Source organism: Trifolium pratense, linkage group LG1 (genome assembly GCF_020283565.1).
Source record: "Trifolium pratense cultivar HEN17-A07 linkage group LG1, ARS_RC_1.1, whole genome shotgun sequence".
Taxonomy (NCBI): domain Eukaryota; kingdom Viridiplantae; phylum Streptophyta; class Magnoliopsida; order Fabales; family Fabaceae; genus Trifolium; species Trifolium pratense.
In genome coordinates, this window is record NC_060059.1 from 43,501,875 (window position 1) to 43,525,638 (window position 23,764).

The 23,764-nt window shown below is 38.0% G+C and overlaps 2 protein-coding genes across 2 annotated transcripts; both read right to left on the reverse strand.

The window, feature by feature from the left end:
• Window positions 1–3,574: 3,574 nt before the first annotated feature.
• Window positions 3,575–15,613, reverse strand: LOC123894582. The gene is made up of 4 exons (XM_045944616.1): window positions 15,461–15,613; window positions 5,711–5,935; window positions 5,011–5,332; window positions 3,575–4,116 (listed from the first exon to the last, which is right to left on the reverse strand). The coding sequence occupies exons 1-4, from the start codon at window positions 15,611–15,613 to the stop codon at window positions 3,575–3,577; spliced, it is 1,242 nt and encodes a 413-aa protein (XP_045800572.1).
• Window positions 15,614–16,428: 815 nt separating this feature from the next.
• LOC123894591 lies at window positions 16,429–19,498 on the reverse strand. Its single transcript, XM_045944627.1, has 5 exons — window positions 19,139–19,498; window positions 18,350–19,081; window positions 17,708–18,301; window positions 17,027–17,550; window positions 16,429–16,915 (listed from the first exon to the last, which is right to left on the reverse strand). The coding sequence occupies exons 1-5, from the start codon at window positions 19,496–19,498 to the stop codon at window positions 16,429–16,431; spliced, it is 2,697 nt and encodes an 898-aa protein (XP_045800583.1).
• Window positions 19,499–23,764: the final 4,266 nt, after the last annotated feature.

Genomic DNA, 23,764 nt, shown 5'->3' on the forward strand with positions numbered 1-23,764 from the left:
ACTTCTACCTAGGAACTCCTAGATATGAGACCCCGTCCCAATTCCCACCTTAGCAACACAGACAGCGCTGCTATTCAATTTCACGAGCACAACAGGTGGAGACACACTCCTAAGAAACTAGGATTCACTCTTGCTTAAAAGCTTGCGAGTAAACCACACAACACAATAGAACAATCTCCGTACTTCAAAGCTTAGGAGAAGTTCACACTTACAACTCAATAACACTCAGGTCCTAAGCTTGCATCAATGAGACACAAGAGAGGCTCACAATTAACACTCTAAAATCCCTAAAACACACGCTTTGCAAGACTCGATTTTAGATGCCTGAAACCATATGCTTGCCTTCGTATTTATAGTAGTAGAACGACTTGGGCTTCAAGACAAAATTAGGGCTTCTAGAATTGCGGCAGCAGTGATATATTTCTGAAAATAATAGTTATATTTTTGAAACCGCAAAAATATATTTTCCAAAAATATAATTCTTTTGGAAAATAAAACTAGGGTTTAGCTGCCTCATGAAACACATTAAACACGTGCACCTTCTTCTGTAAGAAACCTTGACATAATTCTTCAAACAGATCTTCAAAAGATTGAGTAGAAAATAATAACATCCAGCTGGCGCGCGCAGAACAGAGTCAGGTGTTGTTCCAAAGTGTCACAACATTTGTCACAACACTTGGGGTCAGCACACTTGTCTCAACACTTGGCTAAAATATGTTTTTGCAAAATGTAGCCAATATACAAAAACCCAACAATCTCCCCCTTTGGCAAATTTTGGCTAAAACAATATTAGACCAGTATATAGAGAGATACAGTATTACCTTTCCTTCGAGTCAACATGATCACATAACTAGGAAAGAAAGTAACACATAGTAAAACTACTAAGTAGCATCAGAGGCAATGCAACAGCGGAATAAAACAACTAGCCTCATGGAACAACACAAGGGAGAAATAAACTCCCATAGTAGATGCTAAGTAGGAGAAATAAACTCCTAATAGTTTAACGCGCATCCCTTCAACATAAGAACAACAGGGAAAAATAAATTCCCATAAACATCTGAGAAAAATAAATTCTCAGTCATAATAGATAGTGGACTCAATAGTCAGGTGCCATAACACTTGGCACAACATTTGTCATCAAATACATTCAGGCGATCAAGAGATGATATCACTCACACTCCCCCTGAATTCATGCATACACTCACCAGATAGAGAAAGAATATTCACTACTCCCCCTCAGTACATGCATATTACTCACACTCCCCCTCAATACGAGCATACGAACAATTCATGCAAAAACAGTCAACAGTCTCCAGATGTGAGAACATCTGTCCACACACTTGTCACACACACACACTACTCCCCCTTTTTAGCCACAATTTAGACAAACATCATGCATAGGAAATCATAGTGTACCAGAGCATATCAGTGTGCAGTTATTACAGACCATAGAGCACACACAGGTGCTAGAAATTCAGGGCCTTGCCCACAAAAGATGTGGAGAACAAAAGTAGTGGAAAGAGAACATGCAAGCTGTTATCCACAATACCGGAACCAAACTCCAGCAATATAGCATGAAGATTATAAGTCATAAGGCATAAACCTATATTATCTTCAGCACATCAACTACTTTGTGCACAGAACTACTACAACCGAAGATAACACAATGGAATACATACCTCATCATATATAAATCAGTAGTGGAGGAACCATATCATATCCACCACATCAAACATTTCCCCCTTGTTTGCACATCATGAAAGAGACATCATCTAAGAAGGAACACTTACATGTCATATTTCTTCCTGTCAGGTGACATAATTTCCAGGACATCTAGCTCAGAGTTACACACACACAGATGAAGATTAACCAGTTTCAACTTCAAGAGGCATATACCAAATCCATCTTCAACAATCATATAAGAACTTCAAACCAGAAGTTTCAGAAACAGGTCTGAAATAGTCACATATACTAGTAGTAATCACCTCTGAATATCACATATATGAGCACACAATATCAGAAACACATTCAGAACATAAGAATTTTCATCTGCTTCCTAGTGAGAGTACCAACCATTGGCTGAGTAGATGTACCTACACATGGTACAACATTTGTCTCCAGTGTCATAGATGCATCAACATCTGACACAACATCCGTCTTAGGGATGAGTTCCACGAGTGAATCAGCAGTAACTCACTTGTGGTTTTAGTAACTCATAATTAACAATAGCAGAGGGACACAAGAGAATCAACCATCAGTAGTTGATCAGCTTTCAATAACAAAGAACAATAATCATTTGCTCCCAACTAAAATGCTCATCCTAGGTGATTTGGATGACGCTCCAAAGTACAGATAACAATTAACCATTGAACATAAGTTGAAACAGCTCCAATGTTCATAATCCCTTGAAGTGCTTTTTACTACAGCAGAACAAGAGTTCCATGCTCTCATAGACTTGATGATATCAAGTTAGAGTAAACAACCTTCATCCCGTTTCAGAGAAATACCACCATTCATATTGAGAAAAATAAATTCTCAATATAAAGATGTCAAGACATTAAGTCTGACATGTCTTCAAGGTCTTCCAGCTTCAGATTAAGGACTCCCCCTTAATAACTGCATAATCTGCTGGTCAGATGTTCCAACATTTGGGAGGACATCAGTCTCCTTCTCAAGGAATACACAAAGAGATCCTTTATCAAAGCCACTGGAGGTTGACTTTTAGGATTAGAAGCAAAAATAAATTGCTCATAAGTTCATTCAGATCTCTCTTCAACAAACTTCATATATGAGTGCCTTTATGAGTGGACTTGAGATCACCCTCAAGTATCTTTGGCATCTCTAACAAGTTAGTTGGATCTCTCATCGAGTATCACCTCACCAAGGGATACAGCTTCAAAGAACAACATAGTTTTGCATACTCAGCACCCAAAACCACCATGAGTTTTCCATCAGATATATATGCAGCGGAATTCGAACTAGAAAACTCATCACCAAACTTCAGGCACAACATAATGACCTTTTCACACACTCCACATTCTAGGTCCAACAGGTTAATATAGGTTTGAAAATAAATCAAACCATACAACAAATCATCACCAAAGCTACACGCCTGAATAATAATGGACAGGTCTATTACACGCCCTGCCATGAATAGTCCATCCTCCACTTCTAGGGACCATTCAACCAATATGAACTTCTTCAAGTTCAAACAACTTTTCTCATTAGATGGGGAATTAGCATCAGTGTGTTCGTCACACACTTCTTCTTTATTATCAGTCATCACCTGACCATTTTCATTTCCAGGAACAATCACATGTTCGGGGATTTCAGGAACAGTTTCACCTTGTTTATTCTCTCGGGCCAAAGATGTGTCAACATCTTGCACAACATTAGTCTCAAGAACGATTTTCTTGAACCAATCAATCACATAGTCAATCATGACTTTACCAGAAGTACCAACATTAACATTAACTTTAGAGGAAGAATTCATATCACATTTCCCTTGATTAGCGTGCACCATACAATGGAGAGAGGGAAAAGAGGCGGTTGCACGCGTTACATGCAGTAACTGCTACAATTCTTTAAATAGGCAAATACTTAGCTTGCCCCTTAACTTTCCAGATTGAGCTTCTTCTTTCAAATTCTTGAGAATTACATATGTAGATATTCTTATGGTAACTCCTTGGTCAGGATTTCTAATAGAGATTTCCTTTGAGTGGTTCTTCTGAACTCTGATTGATGGACCTTTGTTTGGTCTCAAATTCTCTGTATTAGGCTCAAAGTCTTGAATAGAATCATATTCAGCTTGATCATCATCTGGTGTTGGGACAGGTGTGACTACATCTGTCTCTTCAGCTGAATCTATACTTGTCAAATCAGTATCATCAATTACGACATTGATTGATTCCATCATGGTTTTCGTTCTAGAATTGAAAACTCTATAGGCTCTGTTGTTGGTTGAATAACCTAGAAATATTCCCTCATCACTTTTGGGATCGAATTTCCTCCTAGGTTCTCTATCGGCCAAGATGTACCATTTTGATCTGAACACATTGAAATATTTTACAGTAGGCTTTCTGTTCTTCCATAGTTCACACAGTGTTGTTGCAGTACCTGTTCTTAATGTTACTCTATTATGGATGTAACATGACGTATTCATAGCTTCAGCCCAAAATTTATAAGGAAGGTTTTTGGCATGTAACATAACCCTAACAAATTCTTGTAAAGTTCTGTTCTTTCTTTCAACCACACCATTTTGTTGAGGTGTAATAGGTGAAGAGAATTCATGAGCTATTCCTTCAGCAGCACAAAACTCAGCAAATTTAGAGTTTTCAAACTCCTTTCCATGGTCACTTCTAATTCTTAAAATACCACAGTCGTTTTCTTTTTGAAGTTGTAAGCAAGGATCTTTGAATTCATCAAAGGTTTCAGATTTTTGCCTAATGAAGTTAACCCAAGTGTATCTAGAGAAATCATCAACAACAACAAAAGCATATTTCTTACCTCCAAGGCTTTCAACTTGCATAGGACCCATCAAGTCCATGTGTAGTAGCTCAAGAACTCTAGAAGTAGACAAGTGTTGCAACTTTTGGTGCGACACTTTGGTTTGCTTGCCAATCTGACATTCGCCACAGATGTTGTCTTCCTGTATTTGTAAGTTTGGTAAGCCTCTGATAGCTTCCTCAGATATAGCTCTTTTCATACTCTTCAGGTTAAGATGTCCTAGTTTTTGGTGCCACAACTTAACCTCATCTTCTTTTGTTAAGAGACATGTAGATACATTAGCTTCTTCTAGAGGAACCCACAAGTAACAATTATCCTTCGATCTAACACCCTTCATCAGGATGTCACCTTCATCATTGGTAACAAGACATTCATTTTTTGTAAAGTTGACTTGCATGCCTTGATCACATAGTTGGCGTATACTAATTAGATTAGCAGTTAGCCCTTTTACAATAAGAACATTTTCAAGTTTAGGTAGACCATTGTCAATCAGCCTTCCTATACCTTTAATTTCTCCTTTAGCTCCATCTCCGAATGTTACAAAACTTGTTGCATAGGATTTTATATCCATCAAATATTTTTCAACACCGGTCATATGTTTAGAACAACCACTATCAAAGTACCAATCTTCTTTTGATGAGGCTCTAAGAGAAGTGTGAGCAATCAAGCTTTTCTCACAACTTTCAGCTGCACAACCCTTGGTGTTGGTTACATCAACCTTTTGTTTCCACTCCTTCTTTGCATTAGTTATGGATGGATCAAGTTTCTCTTGAATAGTTTCATTTGGATACCCATATAACTTATAGCAGTAAGGTCTTATGTGCCCCTTTCTTCCACAGTGATGACATCTCCATGAACGATATTTGCTTTTATGCCTTGGTATAAATCTAGGATTCTGCCTTCTTTGACGATGTGGAGCCATATGTGGTAACACTTGTCTGTGTGTAGTATGATGTCCGGTGGACAAGTGTGGTGACATTTTTCCATACATTGTTGGAGAGGGTTGGTTACTTATCTCAGGCATATATTTTCCATCTTTGTTGTAATCTTTAATTCTATTAACGCTTTTATACTCATACCCAATGCCTGTTTTGGCTCTACTAGGGGTAGGTAGTTTTTCTAGGATTTCATCTAGGTCAGTTCCTTTAAATAACATAACAACATGCTTCTTTAGATTCTCAAGATGAGAGTTCAATTCAGTTACCTCTTCATTCAGCTTAGATATTTCTGCTAGTTGCTCAAGCTTATCTGTTTCCAGATTGGCGATGATTGCCTTTTGCTCCTCAATTGTTTTCAACCCTTCTTCACACTTAACACCAATCTCAGAGATTTTTGTTAGATTGACAATTCTTTCAGTTTGCAACTTTGAGATTGTCTCCTTTTGTTTTTCTGAGATTCTGCAGACTTCTTCACTCCTTAGACACAGCTCCTTGTATGATTCAGCAAGTTCATCAAAGGTCAGCTCTTCATCACATGATTCAGTGTCAGATGTGCATACACCTGTCAGTGCATGAATAGACTTTGCAGTATCAGTTTCTCCTTCAGAATCCTCATCTGACCATGAAACAGTTAACCCCTTTTTCTGTTTCTTCAAGAAGGTTGCACATTCAGTTCTAATGTGTCCATACCCTTCACATTCATGGCATTGAACACCTTTATTTGGAGCTGATTTCTCATCTGTTACAGGTTTTCTGAAATTCCTGTAAGTGTTGCGACCAATGTCAGCTGCACTTGTCTTTGGACGTTTGTCCATTATTTTTAGCACCTTATTAAATTGTTTTCTTAGAAGAACCATTGCATCAGAGATGCTATTCTCAGACTCCGTGTCACTCTGTTGATCTTCTTCCTCAGCATTCGAGACAAAGGCAATACTTTTGTTTTTCTTATCCATCTTTTCATTTGTGGCTACCTCATAGGTTTGTAGTGAACCAACCAGTTCATCTAGCTTCATATCTGTGATATCCTTTGCTTCTTCTATAGCTGTGACTTTCATGTCAAACTTCTTGGGTAGAGACCTGAGCATTTTTCTTACCAGCTTTTCTTCAGGTATCTTTTCACCCAAGGCATCAAATTGATTGTCAAAATCAAGTATGGTCATGTGAAAATCTTGAATGGTTTCATCATCATTCATTCTTAGATTCTCAAACTTAGTTGTCAGGAGTTGTAGCTTAGATAGCTTCACTTTAGAGGTACCTTCATGAACAGTCTCAAGAATTGTCCAAGCTTCCTTAGCACAAACACACTTTTTGATGAGTCTGAATATGTGCTTGTCAACACCATTATATAGCGCATATAAAGCTTTTGAGTTTGCAAGAGCAAGCTCATCTTCTTCTTTGGACCATTCTTCAGCAGATTTCAACTCAAGAGTTGGTTTACCATCTTTGTCCATCTTCACAGGTGGAGTCCATCCTCTCAGAATTGCCTTCCATGTCTTGCTATCAATTTGTTTTAGGAAGGCCATCATGCGAGACTTCCAATAGTCATAGTTTGAAGCGCCAACCAAGAGAGGTGGTCTGGTAACAAAACCTCCTTCTTTGTCCATCCTTGCCAGAAACGATTTCCCTGGAGCTCACCCTAAAATTCAGAACAGGGTGCCTGCTCTGATGCCAATTGAAATTCCTGGCACACAGTGGACAGGTGTTGCTCAAGGTGTAGCAACACTTGTCTGTTGTAGACAGATGTTGTTACTGATGCGCCAACACTTGTCTATAAACAGAGCAAATAACATAAAACAATACAAACAGTAAAGTAAATAACACACAAGAGTTGTTAACCCAGTTCAGCCTAAAGCCTACTCTGGGGGATACCAATCCAGGAATGAAGTCCACTATCAGCAGTATTACTTCGAAGTTAAACTCACCCGTTTACAACTTCTCACTTAATCACTACCCAATGACACTTCTACCTAGGAACTCCTAGATATGAGACCCCGTCCCAATTCCCACCTTAGCAACACAGACAGCGCTGCTATTCAATTTCACGAGCACAACAGGTGGAGACACACTCCTAAGAAACTAGGATTCACTCTTGCTTAAAAGCTTGCGAGTAAACCACACAACACAATAGAACAATCTCCGTACTTCAAAGCTTAGGAGAAGTTCACACTTACAACTCAATAACACTCAGGTCCTAAGCTTGCATCAATGAGACACAAAAGAGGCTCACAATTAACACTCTAAAATCCCTAAAACACACGCTTTGTAAGACTCGATTTTAGATGCCTGAAACCATATGCTTGCCTTCGTATTTATAGTAGTAGAACGACTTGGGCTTCAAGACAAAATTAGGGCTTCTAGAATTGCGGCAGCAGTGATATATTTCTGAAAATAATAGTTATATTTTTGAAACCGCAAAAATATATTTTCCAAAAATATAATTCTTTTGGAAAATAAAACTAGGGTTTAGCTGCCTCATGAAACACATTAAACACGTGCACCTTCTTCTGTAAGAAACCTTGACATAATTCTTCAAACAGATCTTCAAAAGATTGAGTAGAAAATAATAACATCCAGCTGGCGCGCGCAGAACAGAGTCAGGTGTTGTTCCAAAGTGTCACAACATTTGTCACAACACTTGGGGTCAGCACACTTGTCTCAACACTTGGCTAAAATATGTTTTTGCAAAATGTAGCCAATATACAAAAACCCAACAGCTTCAGTTCTTTGTTGTTCAGAGTCTGTAGGAACTGTTATGTTCAGAGGTTCTTCAGAGAATGGATGTTCTGAGTAGTTTGGAATATCTGAATACTGATCCTCTGATACCTGAAATCTAGACAAACCTTCCACAAGCTCTGACACTTGGTCAGGCTCTTTGTCATCAAACTTGACATGCATAGTTTCTTCCACAGTGTGTGTTTCAGAAATATACAGTCTGTATGCTTTTGAGCGTTCAGAATATCCTATAAAGATACCCTTATAACCTCTAGCATCAAATTTCTTTAGATGGACTTTGTTGTTTAAGATGTAACAAGTACATCCAAACTGATGAAAATAAGAAATATCAGGCTTTCTTCCTTTGAACAATTCATAAGCAGTTTTGTTCAATTTAGATCTGATATAGATTCTATTTTGAACATAACATGCTGTGTTTACAGCTTCTGCCCATAAGAATTTTGCTACATTAGTTTCATGCATCATGGTTCTGGCCATTTCTTGCAGAGTTCTATTCTTCCTTTCTACAACCCCATTTTGTTGAGGAGTTCTAGGAGAAGAGAATTCATGCAAGATGCCATATTTTTCACAAAAGTTTTCAAAAGGTTCATTTTCAAATTCTCCACCATGATCACTTCTAACTTTTAAAATCGTGTAGCCTTTTTCATTTTGAATTTGTTTGCAGAAAACACTAAACTCATCATATGCTTCATCTTTTGTTCTTAGGAATTTTACCCAAGTCCATCTACTGTAGTCATCAACAATCACTAATCCATACTTCTTTCCATTGATAGAGGCAGTGTTAACTGGCCCAAACAGATCAATGTGAAGAAGTTCCAATGGTCTTGAGGTAGAAACAATGTTCTTAGGTTTAAAAGATGATTTTGTAATTTTTCCTTTTTGACAAGAACCACAAAGTGTGTTTGAGTGATATTTGATTTTTGGTAAACCTCTGACAAGGTCAAGCTTGCTAAGCTTAGAGATTAACCTCCAGTTAGCATGGCCTAACCTCTTATGCCAGATCCATTTTTCTTCACTCAAGGTCAAAAGACACATCACTTTTTGTTCATTCAAATCAGAAAGATTAATTTTATAAACATTGTTCTTTCTCAGACCTTTGAATATAATGGAGTTATCAGATTGTTTAGACACAGTACATGATTCCTTATTAAAGACAACTACATAACCATTGTCGCAAAATTGACTTATGCTCAATAAGTTATGTTTGAGTCCATCTACTAACCAAACATCATTAATAGATAGGGAAGAATTATCTACTGTACCTGTACCTATTATCTTTCCTTTTTGATTACCTCCAAAGCCAACAGATCCTCCTTCTTTCATAGTCAGCTTAGAAAATAGTTGTTTGTCACCAGTCATATGCCTTGAACATCCACTATCCAGATACCATGAGTGATTCATGATACTTCTTTGAGTGGCGGGCTGTATGAGAAACAACTTTAATCATTGCGGTAGAACTCTTCATCACAGTTAATGATAAAGTCATCCCAGTATTCTTCCTCTTCATTTCTCAAGTTCTGATTGTTAACTTGAGAACTTGTCAGCCATTTGTCTAGGACATAAGCCCTTCTTCCTTTGCATATGATTTGTTTCCATACTCTAGGTAGGACATATCCTTTCCTAGTTGGTAAATCTGAATGATACATTATTTCAGCTTTTGGTACCCATCTTCTGGGTCCACGCTTGTTAGTCCACAAATGCTTACTATGTTGTTTAGTGTTAGAGAAAGATCTTGGTTTAGAATAATAACCTTTTTGAAACCTTTTCTTTGTTTGAGATCTGTTATTATTCCAGGATTTGGATTGTTTATGATTCCAGGGTTTGTATTTATTACCAATCCCATGTTCTGATTGATTATATCTACTGACTCTAGAATCATAAATAATCTGAGTCCTGTACTGCATCTGAGGTTTGGAGTTTGAATTTTTTCTTTTAAAAACTTCCGAGCTTTTAGATTGACTAGACTCAGGTACTGAAGTTCCTTTGGTTCCAGAATTTGAAGTCTCAGATGTTGAAGTTTTCAGAACTTCTGAACTAATGTTCTCAGGTTCTGAACAACTTCTATCTTCTGAACTTTTCTTTCCAGATCCTGAGGAACTTGGTTCCTCTGAGCTGTCAGCTTCTAAATCACTCAGATCATCATTCTCATTTTCAACAGTACCAGGATTCTTTCCCTCTTCACTTGGTGGAACAACATAATAAACCCAAGATTTTCCAACCTTTTTGGCAAAGGTCTTCAGCTTTGAATATGTTCTACCATATTCATAGCCAAGTCCTTCTCCTCTATGTCTCAAAACATTATAAATTCTATTAGCAGTTTTGCTCTTCCCAAGGTTGAGATGCACAAACTGTTGAAGAGTTATTTCCTGCTCATCAATAGGTTTGTGACAAACAGCACAACCCTTTTCAAAGTCATTCACTCTATTCAGAGTTTCTTGATACAGACCTTGAAAATGTTCTGCTTGTTCAGTCAGAGTGTTAAGCTTTTCTTGTAAAACTTTTTGTTTACTTAACACTCTGAGATGTTTCTCAATGACCTTGTTAAGTGCAGTTATAAGTTGAGATTTAGAACAGTCAGAAAATACCTCATCTGTTACTTCTGAATCTGATTCTGATTCATCCTCTGAGTCTGCATCTGAGTCAGTTGAAGCCATCAGGGCTAGATTTGCCTCTTCCTCTTCCTCAACTTCTTCCTCAGATGATAGCTCTTCAAAAGTAGCCATCAGACTCTTTTTCAATTTGCTCTTAAATTGTTGCTTCTTTGAGCTGTATCTTTTGTTTTTGTCTTTGGCAGACATTTCTGGACAGTCAGCAATAAAGTGTCCTGGCTTCTTACAGTTGAAGCAGTTCTTCTGATCATCCTTTTTGCTGACAAAGTTTCTGGAGCTGTTACCTCTGAAGTTTCTTTTGTTAAATCTGTTCCATTGCTGAAACTTGGTGAATAAAGCAAACTCATCTTCACCCATTTCCTCCTCTTGACCATCTGCAGAAGATTCCTCTTCAAGGTCAAGAAGCTGAGTCTTAAGAGCTTTAGAATGAGTCCTAGTTGACTGTAAAGCCACAGACTTGGACTTCTTCTTAGCTTCTGAATCAGCATTCAGAACCATCTCATGGCTTCTGAGATTGCTTATCAGAGCCTCAAGACTCAGAGTCTTGAGATTTTGAGCTTCCTCTATTGCAGTGACCTTAGGTCTCCAAGCAATAGGAAGACTTCTCAGAATCTTCTGAACATGGTCATAGGTGGAATAACTTCTCTTAAGAGCTTTAAGACCAGATACAAGGATTTGAAACCTTGTAAACATAGTTTCAATGTTTTCATCTTGTTGCATAGTGAATAGTTCATATTGCCTTATCAAGAGACTAGCCTTAGCCTCTTGAACCTTTTCATTACCATCATAGGTAGCACACATAGAGTCAAAGATAGATTTAGCAGTAGACTTGTCTTCTATTCGGACATAATCCTCATGTCTAATAGCACCAACAACAATGTCCTTTACTCTATGATGCTTAGTGTAGGTTTTTAAGTTAGCTGGTGTGAGTAACTTTCTATGCTCAATGGACAATCTTCCATGTTCATTTAAGTTTTCAAAAGTTACTCCCAGCTCAACCAAATCCCACAACTCATGATCAATAGCAGTAATATTGCTATACAGTCTTTCCTTCCACCACTCAAATAATGATGCATCACCATTGAATATTGATATACAGTCTTTCCCATTGCCACTATGTTCATGTGATTCATTACTTAAGTAGTCAAAACCAAAAGCATTTCTAGGACCACCACCAGCACCACTGGCATCACCGGCTTCACCGGTTGTTCTAGTGCTACTATCGTCTCCTCCAGACATAGTGTTCTCACAAGATCTTTACTGTCTCACTGTTAAGTGAAAGTAACAGACCAGAGCTCTAGATACCAATTGAAGGTGTGAAAACACAAGAAGGGGGGGGGGTCGAATTGTGTTTTAGTCAAGTTTAAAACTTTTTCAAGTTCTTAACTTAACTTCAACAGCAGCGGATAAATAACACAATAAATAAAGTTCAGAGAGAGAGAGAGATCACACAAGCAATTTATACTGGTTCCTCTCACAAAACGAGAGTAGTCCAGTCCCCTTGCACTTCCAAGGGATTTCACTATAATCACACAAGATTACAACTGCTCAAGCACACAAGCAAGAGACTTCACCACAATGCTCAAGCACACAAGCTTAAGACTTCACACTTAAGCACACAAGCTTAAGTTACCTCAAGAACTAGATATAATAAAGTAAATGAAAGAATACAACAGCTCTTAAACAGAACCTAGAAGAACAAATACTAAATATTTGAACTAAAAGTGCAACAACACAGTTCAGAGGTTCAGAGCTTTGTATGAGGAATTCAGAGTTTGTTCTTGCGTGTTAATAATCCTTGATATTTAATTACAACTGATTCCTTTAGTATATATACGACTAGAAAAGAGTCGTTGCAAAGAAGACCGTTGAAGTAGATAACCTTTTGTCTTCAAGCAGCCTGTCTTGATGCAGTTTGGTTGTATCCAAAACTAAGTAAGAGTTTCAGGTACTTTGACTACTGCAGAGAAGACTTTCCTTATTCAGCTAACACCACTGATGACCCACGTTCTCAAAAGAGAACAGACAGAAAGAGATTAGCTGTTCTGATCATGCTTGAAAGGTCCTTTTCTTCATTGGTAGAAGAGTTGACTTGCAAAAGAGAATCTTTACAAACTTCAAGAAGATCATCAAAGTTTGATGAGGCTTAGACCTTAAGAAGTTCTGAAGACTTCATCGTCTGAAGATTACAACTTCTGAGTCTCACGATCTTCTGAACGCTTACAAACTTCTGAAGTCCTTATCTTCTGATCGTTAATCAGAGCTTAATTGAATCTAAGTCCTGCACACTTAAATTAAATTTTTAGTCCTTCCAATTGTTTATTAATACTTTGTTATCATCAAAACCTTAATAGATTTAGGGGCAAACATTTTTAAATCAATTTTGTTCCAACACCCACAACCAAATACACACAAATGAGCTGCAGAAGATAATATGCCTCTGAAATTCTGGCACACTAGTAACACGATGTTGAACACGATGCTCCAACACTGTATGTTTGATCTGATGATCCAACACTGTGTTCAACACTGAACTAGACGCACAGTAAGGAAATGTAAAATGCACGAAACAGAATAACACAGTTATTTGTTAACCCAGTTCAGCATAACAACCTACTCTGGGGGATACCAATCCAGGAGTGAATCCACTATGATAGTATTAGTTCAAAGCCCTCAATAAACGCCCCGTTTATTGACTTTTCACCTAATCATCACCCGTGCTATATTCTACCTAAGTCACACCTAGGTATGAGAACCTCGGCTCAACTCCTCTTAATCACAACCACTGTGATCGTACACGTTACAGTTTACAGATGAAGACACACTTCTTAAAACAACCACCAATTCCGTACTTCAAAGCTTAGGAATGGTTCATACACACTATCTCCTTGCTTAGAAGCTCCGGAGATATTACAACACAGTAACACACAGTCCTTAATCTTGCATCAAGGTAATACAAGAAGAGGAACACAATTAACAATACTAAAACCCTAAGCACACGCTTTGTAAAACTCAATTTCGGCTTCAGTGATTTGCACAAGGGTTCAGTCTTCCTTTATATAGCCTGAGCTAGCACGAGCTAGGTCTTGAATTGGGCTTTAAAAAACGCAGCAGGTCCAGAAGTTACTTCAAGGAATATTCTTGAATCAAATGTTTTGTTTCCATAAATAGTTGATGCATTCTGAAACAAAACTAGGTCATGGCCGCCTTCTAGAACATTAGGAAAGGCGTGCTGCTTGGTGCACAAGTAAAAAGGCGAGATTTCCATAAATAGAACTCCACGCGAGATTAAAAATATCAGGCCCGGCCCACTGGATGTGGTATCCAATGTTGAAGCATTCTATCCAACATCTTGCTTGTACCTGATGTTGAAACATTCAGTTCAACATCTAACTTGAATATTTGTTTTAGCAAAATGAGCCCAACATAAAACACCAACAATCTCTCCCTTTGGCAATTTTTGGCTAAAACAACCTAAGATCATTTCAACTAATCTAGAGTGATACATCACCTACCTTTCTTCAAATCAACATAAGCACACAGTCATGAAGTAAAGTAGAACATCTTCAAATGCAGTTTTCAATAGAACTTCTCAGATGAAAATAGCAAAGAGACGTATCACACAAGAATAACAGAGGCGTGCAACAGCGGAATAGTGAACACAACTTGCCTCACAGGAAAACGCCAATGGAGTGAAAAATATTCTCATAAAAAGAATCACCGGGGAAAAATAAATTCCCTCATGGCTGAGAGCAATAAACTCTCAGGAAGCAAGATGTTCATTTTCAACAGAACATCAGGTAACATGATTCAACACCGATTAGAACATCTAACATTGCGCCACAGAAGGCAACCCACAACACATAACACTACTCTTCACAGATTCAGCAAACAATCAACAGTACATCAAGCACACTTACCTCTCCCCGTTTTTAGCCACAAAATATGCCAAACAGAAGAGTATCACAGAAATCCATAGTGCAGAGTATCAGAGCATAACAGATCCATATATTAGTATCTAGCAATCCGTAGTCTTGTAATAGCAGAAGCATTACTTCACATACAAAAATGTAGCAGCATTGCTATACGTAACATATACTACACTCCACAACAGGAAGGGCAAATGTCTCAACATTAAGCACCACATCATAAAACATCAGATAACTACTCCCCTTCAAGCCATGCATAACAGAGTATCAAAACATCACACACCACTCATGCAGAGCACATTCAGAACATATGCAGAGCACATACATCAGATACTATACATCACATACTCCTACCGTGCCCACACCAGATGTTAGAGCATCTGTCAGCACATCATGCACACTAAATAATACTCCTCCTTCTCAATATCAGAGATGAGCAAAAATTTAATCAAACATTTTTACTCCCCCTAAATAAGTGCATATCAGAACTTACTCCCCCTGAACTCATGCATGGCAAACATAAGTACTACGGCACATATCAGATGTTGCAACATCAGATAGCACATCAACATACTGCACACTACTAACCACCAACTATTCCCCCTTTTTAGACAAAATAGGGTCTTCATAGAAATAGCAGAATATCCAGAGACATAATGCAGAATATCACAGTCCAGATGCACACAAGGTTCTTAAATTTAGATCATAACCCACACATGGAAAAGAAATCCAAAAGAAACATTACACAGAGGCACTGTCTTGGGGAATCATTTCCCTCATCTTCAACCTCAGAGTCTTCTTCCTCATTATCACCACCTGCATCAACACTCAGATTCTCATCAACACCTGCATCAGTTGCTTCTAATGCAGCTTCTTCAAGCTTCAGAGCATGAATCATTCGCTCAAACTACAACTTCTTTTCATCCAGCTAACTAGAGGTTGTAAGTTGTAAAGCATATCTACTACCTCCATCACAACAAACACATAGTCAACATTCACAAAATAGACATTTACCCTTGTTTGCACAATATGACAAGGGCATAAGAAAACATTGTTCCAATCTCCCATGAACAGTCTTTGGCTGAGGTTCATCCAAGAAGTCAACCTCATCAAGATCAATCATCTCTTGTGCTTCATCTACTGTCTTTTCAGACTCAGTATCTTTATCACCAAGAGAGACAACTTTCTCTATACTTTCCTCTGTTTTAGAGTCTTCAATAACATCAGCAGGAATATCATTGTTTTCTTTGTCCTGCAATTCATCTTCAGTAACAGCCTCAAAATCACAACTATCACCAAAAGACTCAGTGATAGTGGCAACATTTGGATTAGGCTGGACAGAGGATGTTCCAACATCCTGTGCAACATCAAGAGTAGTAATGTTCTCCTTGATAGAAAAAGTAACAAGCTCAACAACAGAATCAGAGATGGACTTATCAGATGGAGCTACATGATCATTCACAACTACAAATGGTTGTACAGTAGCATCAACAGTATTATCAGAGTTTGACATGGTAATCTGATTGAAATAAAATAGTTTTTGATTGAATTGAACTTCAAACATAGCACAATCAGTGTGACAGTAGGTGAAAGAGAGTTGATTGCATGTTATGACACAGTTATGGCAATTTTGATATGATTGCCCGGAATTAGCGTGCATCACTGGTGGGAGCGAAGTGAAAATGTGGTTGCACGCTCAAAACTCTTTAACTGCTACAACTCCTTATGCAGGCAAATTCCTAATTTGCCCCTTAGCCTTTCAAACTGAACAACATCTAATGTTTTACTGAATATGTCAGCCACCTGTTCTTCAATAGCAACATGCTCAAACTTCACAATATTTTCTTCAACTGAATCCCTGATAAATGGGACTTTGTTGACACGGGCAGGTTCTGATTTAGGATCAGTAGATTCATTGTTAGAACCTGAAACTTCTTCACATACAATATCATCTGACTGTTGAATGGATGATTCAACATTTTCTTCCACGTCTGCTGTTTTGGTTGATGGTGCATCATCAACTACCACATTGATTGATTCCACGGTAACTTTAGTTCTAGAGTTATAAACTCTGTAAGCTCTGCTGTTTGTGAAGTATCCAAGAAAGATGCCTTCTGATGCACATGAATCAAAGAATTTTCCATTCTCAAATTCTTTGCCATGATCACTTCTTATTCTTACAATAACAACCTCTTTTTCTCTTTGAAGTTGTAAGCATAAGTTTCTAAAAGTTTCAAAGCTGTCTGATTTTTCTCTAAGGAAATCTATCCAAGTGAATCTAGAAAAATCATCTTCCAAAGCAAAAGCATACCTTTTACCATCAAGACTTTCAGTCTGCATAGGTCCCATTAGGTCCATGTGTAGTAGTTCAAGTGTTCTGGTGGTGGTCTGATGTTGGAGCCTCGGGTGCGCCACCTTGGTTTGCTTCCCTATCTGACATTCTCCACATATTGTTCCTTCTTCTATCTTGAGCTTAGGAAGTCCTCTGATTGGTTCTTTTGCTATAGCCTTCTTCATTCCTCTTAGATGTAGATGACCCAGTTTTTGATGCCATAGTTTAACTTCTTCTTCTTTGCTTAAGAGACATGTGGACAAGTAATTTTCTTCTTCAGATACCCACAAGTAGCAGTTATCTTTTGACCTTACTCCCTTCATCATGAGTCTTCCTTCTTTATTTGTAACAAGGCATTCTGATTGAGTAAAGTTCACTTTCATGCCTTGATCACACAACTGACTAATGCTAATCAAATTAGCTGTAAGTCCTTTTACCAGTAGAACATTATCTAAGTTTGGTAATCCATTGTCAATTAGATTCCCAATTCCTTTTATCTCTCCCTTAGCTCCATATCCAAAGGTTACATAACTTGTGGCATAGGATTTTAGGTTGGTAAAGATATCCTTCCACTCCAGTCATGTGTCTTGAACATCCACTGTCAAAGTACCAATCTTGTCTAGATGATGCTCGTAGTGATGTATGAGCTATCAGACTTACATCATTTTCCTTTTCCTTCCACTCTTTCTTGGTCTTCACATTTTCAGGCATAGGTGCAAGTGACCGGGAATTCTTTGGATAGCCATACAATTTATAGCAGTAAGGCCTTATGTGCCCTTTCCTACCACAATAATGACATCTCCAGTTTCTTTTCCTGGATTTAGGTCTTGACCAGTTATACCGATGTGGAGGAGGATGTTGAGGCATTGATCCAGTCCAGTTATACCGATGTGGAGGAGGATGTTGAGACATTGATCCAGTCTGGACACGGTGCTTAGGTTTGGGTTTTAACCAAGTATCAGTTCCCTGATGTGTGGGAGGATGTGGTGGTAAAAGACCAACACTGACAGGAAATGTTTTATTAATGGGAGTAGTAATTGTAGCTTTGTTGTATCTCATTTGTTGATCAACAATCTCATAGTAAAAACCAATAGGTTTCTTTCCTGCACTTTGTTTCAACAACATGGCTTGAAATTTTTCTTCTCCTGACCCATAAACTCTGACTTGTTTTCTAGCATGCTCCAAGTCACCATTCAGTTTTTCAATTTCTTTGTTGAGAGTATCAATTGCTACCAGACATTCATTCTTCTCAGCCTGCAGTTGACAATTCGCCTTCTTTTATTTTTCCAACGCTTTGCAAACTTCATTGCTTCTGATGAACAGATCCTTATAGGTAGTAAGTAGTTCCTCATAGGATGTTCCATCACATGATTCAGCATCAGATTCACACACACCTGTCAACACATTGACATGTTTTGCAGATCCACTTTCAGTTTCCTCCTTTGAGTCATCCTCATCTGACCAAGTGATAGCCAGACTTTTCCTTTGTCTCTTCAGAAAGGTAGGACATTCAGCTTTGATGTGTCCATATCCTTCACATTCATGACACTGGACCGCTTCTGACTGACTGGTTTTCTCATCACTTCTAGCCCTTCTTTGATCATTGGTCTGTTTGTTGATGTCGAGCTTGATGCTTGGCACATTGAACTTAGACTTTTTGTCCATTCTTTTCATGATTGTGTTGAATTGTCTTCCTAGCAAGACCATTGCTTCTGACAAACTTTCATCACTCTCCAGATCTGATTCTTCATCTTCTCCAGTGTTGGAGGCAAAAGCTAAACTTTTATTTTTCTTTTCTTTTCTTTGATTCATGCCTAGCTCATAGGTTTGAAGAGATCCTATTAGCTCATCTACTTGGATAGTTGCTAGGTCCTGAGACTCTTCTATTGCTGTTACCTTCATGTCAAACCTCTTAGGAAAATATCTGAGAATTTTGCTTACAAGCTTCTCATCAGATATGGGTTCTCCTAACGCATCAAATGAGTTTGCAAATTCTAGAATATTCATGTGAAAATCATGAATGGTCTCTTCTTCCTTCATACACAGGTTTTCAAAGTTTGCACGAAGCATCTAAAGTTTAGACAATTTTACCTTGCTTGTTCCTTCATGTGCTTTCCTTAGTATTTCCCATGCATTCTTTGCTACAGTGCATCGTTTGACAAGTCTGAACATATTGATGTCCACTCCATTGAAGATGGCATTTAGAGCTTTTGAGTTACCAAGAGCTAGTTCATCCTCATCCTTTGAGTAGTCCTTTACAGCCTTAACCTCAGTTGTCTTGTTCCCTTCTTTGTCAAGAACAACTGGAGCCTCCCAGCCATTTTCAATAGCTTTCCATGTTCTGCTGTCAATGGATTTTAAGAAAGCCATCATCCGAGCTTTCCAATAGTCATAGTTCTCAGGCCCTATCAGTAGGGGCGGTCTGGAAACTGTTCCTCCTTCCTTGTTCATTTCACCAGAAAGTACTTTCCCTGGAGCTCACCCTAAATCCAGAACAGGGTGCCTGCTCTGATGTCAATTGAAATTCTAGCAAACTAGTAACACGATGTTGAACACGATGCTCCAACACTGTATGTTTGATCTGATGATCCAACACTGTGTTCAACACTGAACTAGACAAACCGTAAGGAAATGTAAAATGCACGAAACAGAATAACACAGTTATTTGTTAACCCAGTTCAGCATAACAGCCTACTCTGGGGGATACCAATCCAGGAGTGAATCCACTATGATAGTATTAGTTCAAAGCCCTCAATAAACGCCCCGTTTATTGACTTCTCACATAATCACCACCCGTGCTACATTCTACCTAAGTCACACCTAGGTGTGAGAACCTCCACTCAACTCCTCTTAATCACAGCCACTGTGATCGTACACGTTACAGTTTACAGATGAAGACACACTTCTTAAAACAACCACCAATTCCGTACTTCAAAGCTTAGGAATGGTTCATACACACTATCTCCTTGCTTAGAAGCTCCGGAGATATTACAACACAGTAACACACAGTCCTTAATCTTGCATCAAGGTAATACAAGAAGAGGAACACAATTAACAATACTAAAACCCTAAACACACGCTTTGTAAAACTCAATTTCGGCTTCAGTGATTTGCACAAGGGTTCAGTCTTCCTTTATATAGCCTGAGCTAGCACGAGCTAGGTCTTGAATTGGGCTTTAAAAAACGCAGCAGGTCCAGAAGTTACTTCAAGGAATATTCTTGAATCAAATGTTTTGTTTCCATAAATAGTTGATGCATTCTGAAACAAAACTAGGTCATGGCCGCCTTCTAGAACATTAGGAAAGGCGTGCTGCTTGGTGCACAAGTAAAAAGGCGAGATTTCCATAAATAGAACTCCACGCGAGATTAAAAATATCAGGCCCGGCCCACTGGATGTGGTATCCAATGTTGAAGCATTCTATCCAACATCTTGCTTGTACCTGATGTTGAAACATTCAGTTCAACATCTAACTTGAATATTTGTTTTAGCAAAATGAGGCCAACATAAAACACCAACAGCCTCTAGTGACCAGGTTTGACTTAGTGGGCAACCTGTCACGCAGTAAACACCACGCAAAAATGGAGACATTCAAGGGAACATGAGGGTGCCAAATGAAATGATTTGCCTCATCCAAAGTAATCGAGTCAAAAAGTAATCAAGAGTTGATATGCTCCACGGACAATGAAGCCTGTATCGGGGTCTGGCTGCCACTTCCACCTATCTGAAGACTGTGCCTGTAAAGAAATGTTAGAAAGTAAAGACTGACACTCCCCTAACATCTCATCCTCCCACGCCCTCAACTGCCTACGCCACACCTAGGCCGCCCCATCCATCCCCCACCCTCGATAGAACATCTCAGCCACTGTAAACGGTTTGGTCTCAGCCAACTCAAACAAACGCTCAAACCGCTCACTCAAAGGGACCTCATCTACCCAGGAATCGGTCCAGAAAAAAGTATTGACACCGTCCCTCACCCTCCTGACAACATGATCCCCATACCATCTACCCTCTGACACACCAACACCCTCCCTAATACTCGATATCTCTCGCCACGACACATACCCATGCCTCCCTCTAGCTCTCAGTCGCCCTCGCTCCACCCCGTACCGAGCTGCCAACACTCTAATCCACATCCCCTCTCTATCCACTAACATCCTCCAACACCATTTACCCAAAAGTGCCAAGTTAATCTCCCTCAACTGCCTAACCCCTGGACCTCCATACTCTTTACGTAGACAAATAGTTTTCCAATTAACCCAAGCAGTTTTCCTAGAAACCTCACACCCCCCCCCCCCCCCCCAAAAAAAAAAAATTAAAAGAGATTCAATAGAAGAAATGATACCTGAGGGAGCTTTGAAAAATGATAGAGCATAGACAGGTAGAGAGGTCAAAACGGACTTCAATAAAACTAGGCGACCACCAAAAGAAAGAAAACGACTTTTCCACCCAGATAATCTATTTTTTAAACGAGCCAACAACGATTCCAAACAACCAAACGCCTCGAATCGCCCCCAATAGGAAGACCCAAATAAAGAAAAGGAATATTTCCCACTTTACAACATAGAGCTGACGCAGCCTCGTATAACCAAAAATCATGAATATTAACCCCAACCAACATACTTTTGTTGAAATTAACTTTCAAGCCAGACATCGAGCAACATAGAAAAAATATTGTTGAAAGTTAATCCATGTAATTAATACTCCCTCTGGTCACAAATATTAGCAAAAAAAATTGTTTACACGGTGTTTAAGAAATTTAATTAAGTGTAGTTAATTTTCTTGATTTGATGCAAATTTGCAAAACATTAGTTAAGTTTACTATATTACCCCTTTTGAAAAGTGTAAAAGTGAAATAAATGCCTAAAAAAATAGAATTAAATAATAGTATATTGGGAATAATAGTATTAAGGCTTAATTAGTTAATTGGTCCCTTAAAGACATTTTTAGTTGCATAATGGTCCCTTAAAGAAAAAAAGGTCTGAATTGGTCCCTTAAAGACATTTCCGTATGTCACATTGGTCCTTTCCGTCAATTTTTTTTCAAAAACGTTAGTTGCCGTCAATGAAGTGACGTGTCATTGTGGATGTTATACTGTATAGGTCGCCCACCAAAGACCTCATTAATTTTTTAAATGTTAACCATTTGATTTTTTAATTAAGAAGACAACCATCAGATCTTGTAGATGTAATGATAAACCACCTACACTTAATCTCATTTTACTTTTCTTCATCTTCTATTTTCCATCGTTCTTCATCTTCAATTCAACAACATTTTCATAAAGCAAACTCAAAAATGAAAAAAAACCCATAAATTAAAACGAATTCAGATCTGATAAAACAAACTCAGAAATTAAAAAACATAGAAATTAAACCAAACTTGGCTCAGATCTGATACAACAAAGTAAGAGATTTAGGTTAAAAATCAAAACTTTGACTTATAATTTATGGATTCTGTTAATGTGTATTTTAGACTTAGATTTAGATTTAGGTTGTTTGGATTTTAATTTATCTGTTTTTTAATTTTTAATTTTCTGGGTTGTATGTTATTTCTGGGGAAGACAAAGTGGTGTCAGAGGAGGTAGTACGACGAGTTCGGTGTGACAGTTACTAGCGGTGAAACGAAAGAGTCATGAAAGAGGAATGAAGGTTGTTACTGGCTGAGATGAAAGCCTCGTTCTGGATCGATTGAAATTGATAGGGTTGTGTAATAGAATGAAGGGGATTTATAGTTGATTTAACATAAGTTTTGTACAGTAGAATGAAATGGATTCAGGGTTGGCGAGGGATGAAAGAAACAGAGAACTAGTGGAGAGCATTGGATACAAAGAATCACAATTAGAAACAAAAGCCCCAAATCACAATTACGTAATTTTATTTTTGGGTTAGTTTTGTTTTAACAAATATTTTTGGGTGAGTTTAAAATTTGGTTTTTTTTTTGTTTAAGGTATGAAGATGTTTATGAACATGAAGAGATGTGACAAGAAAGAAGATGAAGAAAAGTATAACAAAATTTGGTGTTGGTAGTTCATCATAAGATATAATATACCTATAAAATCCAATGGTTCTCTTTTAAACAAAAAAATAAATGGTTAAGATTAAAAAAATTATAAAGGTCTTTGGTAGACCACTTATAATGTTTGTCCACCTTATAATTTTTGGGTTAAAAATTGACGAAAAGGACCAATGTCACATACAGATATGTCTTTAAGGGACCAATCCGGACCTTTTTTTCTTTAAGGGACCATTTTGAAACCTAAAATGTCTTTAAGGGACCATTTAACTAATTAAGCCTAGTATTAATTAGTTTTAAAGTAGTTAAGTTTTTCTTATAATAATGACTAAAATTTGAAGTGGTTTTTTCTTATAAATGTGACCGGATGGAGTACTATTTTTGTGTCATTACGTATGAATATTCTAAATTAGGATATAGTTACGTATATATAGAGTTAATGCATAGGGAGATCATAGAATAATTCATTATCAGCATAATCTTTTTTCTTTTTCAGAGTCCTAGTCTATAAATTGATGCAATATGCATAGAGAAAATAATTAAGCAAATACATTTCATTCTATTGTGTTTCTTCTTATATGATATGTCAGGTTCTGATTCTGAGTCGCCACCTTCACCTAAATTTGAAACTCCTCAGTCTACACAACTTGCCCGATCATACCATGAAAATCACCATGTTTAGATCACAACAATTCGTACGAACGGTG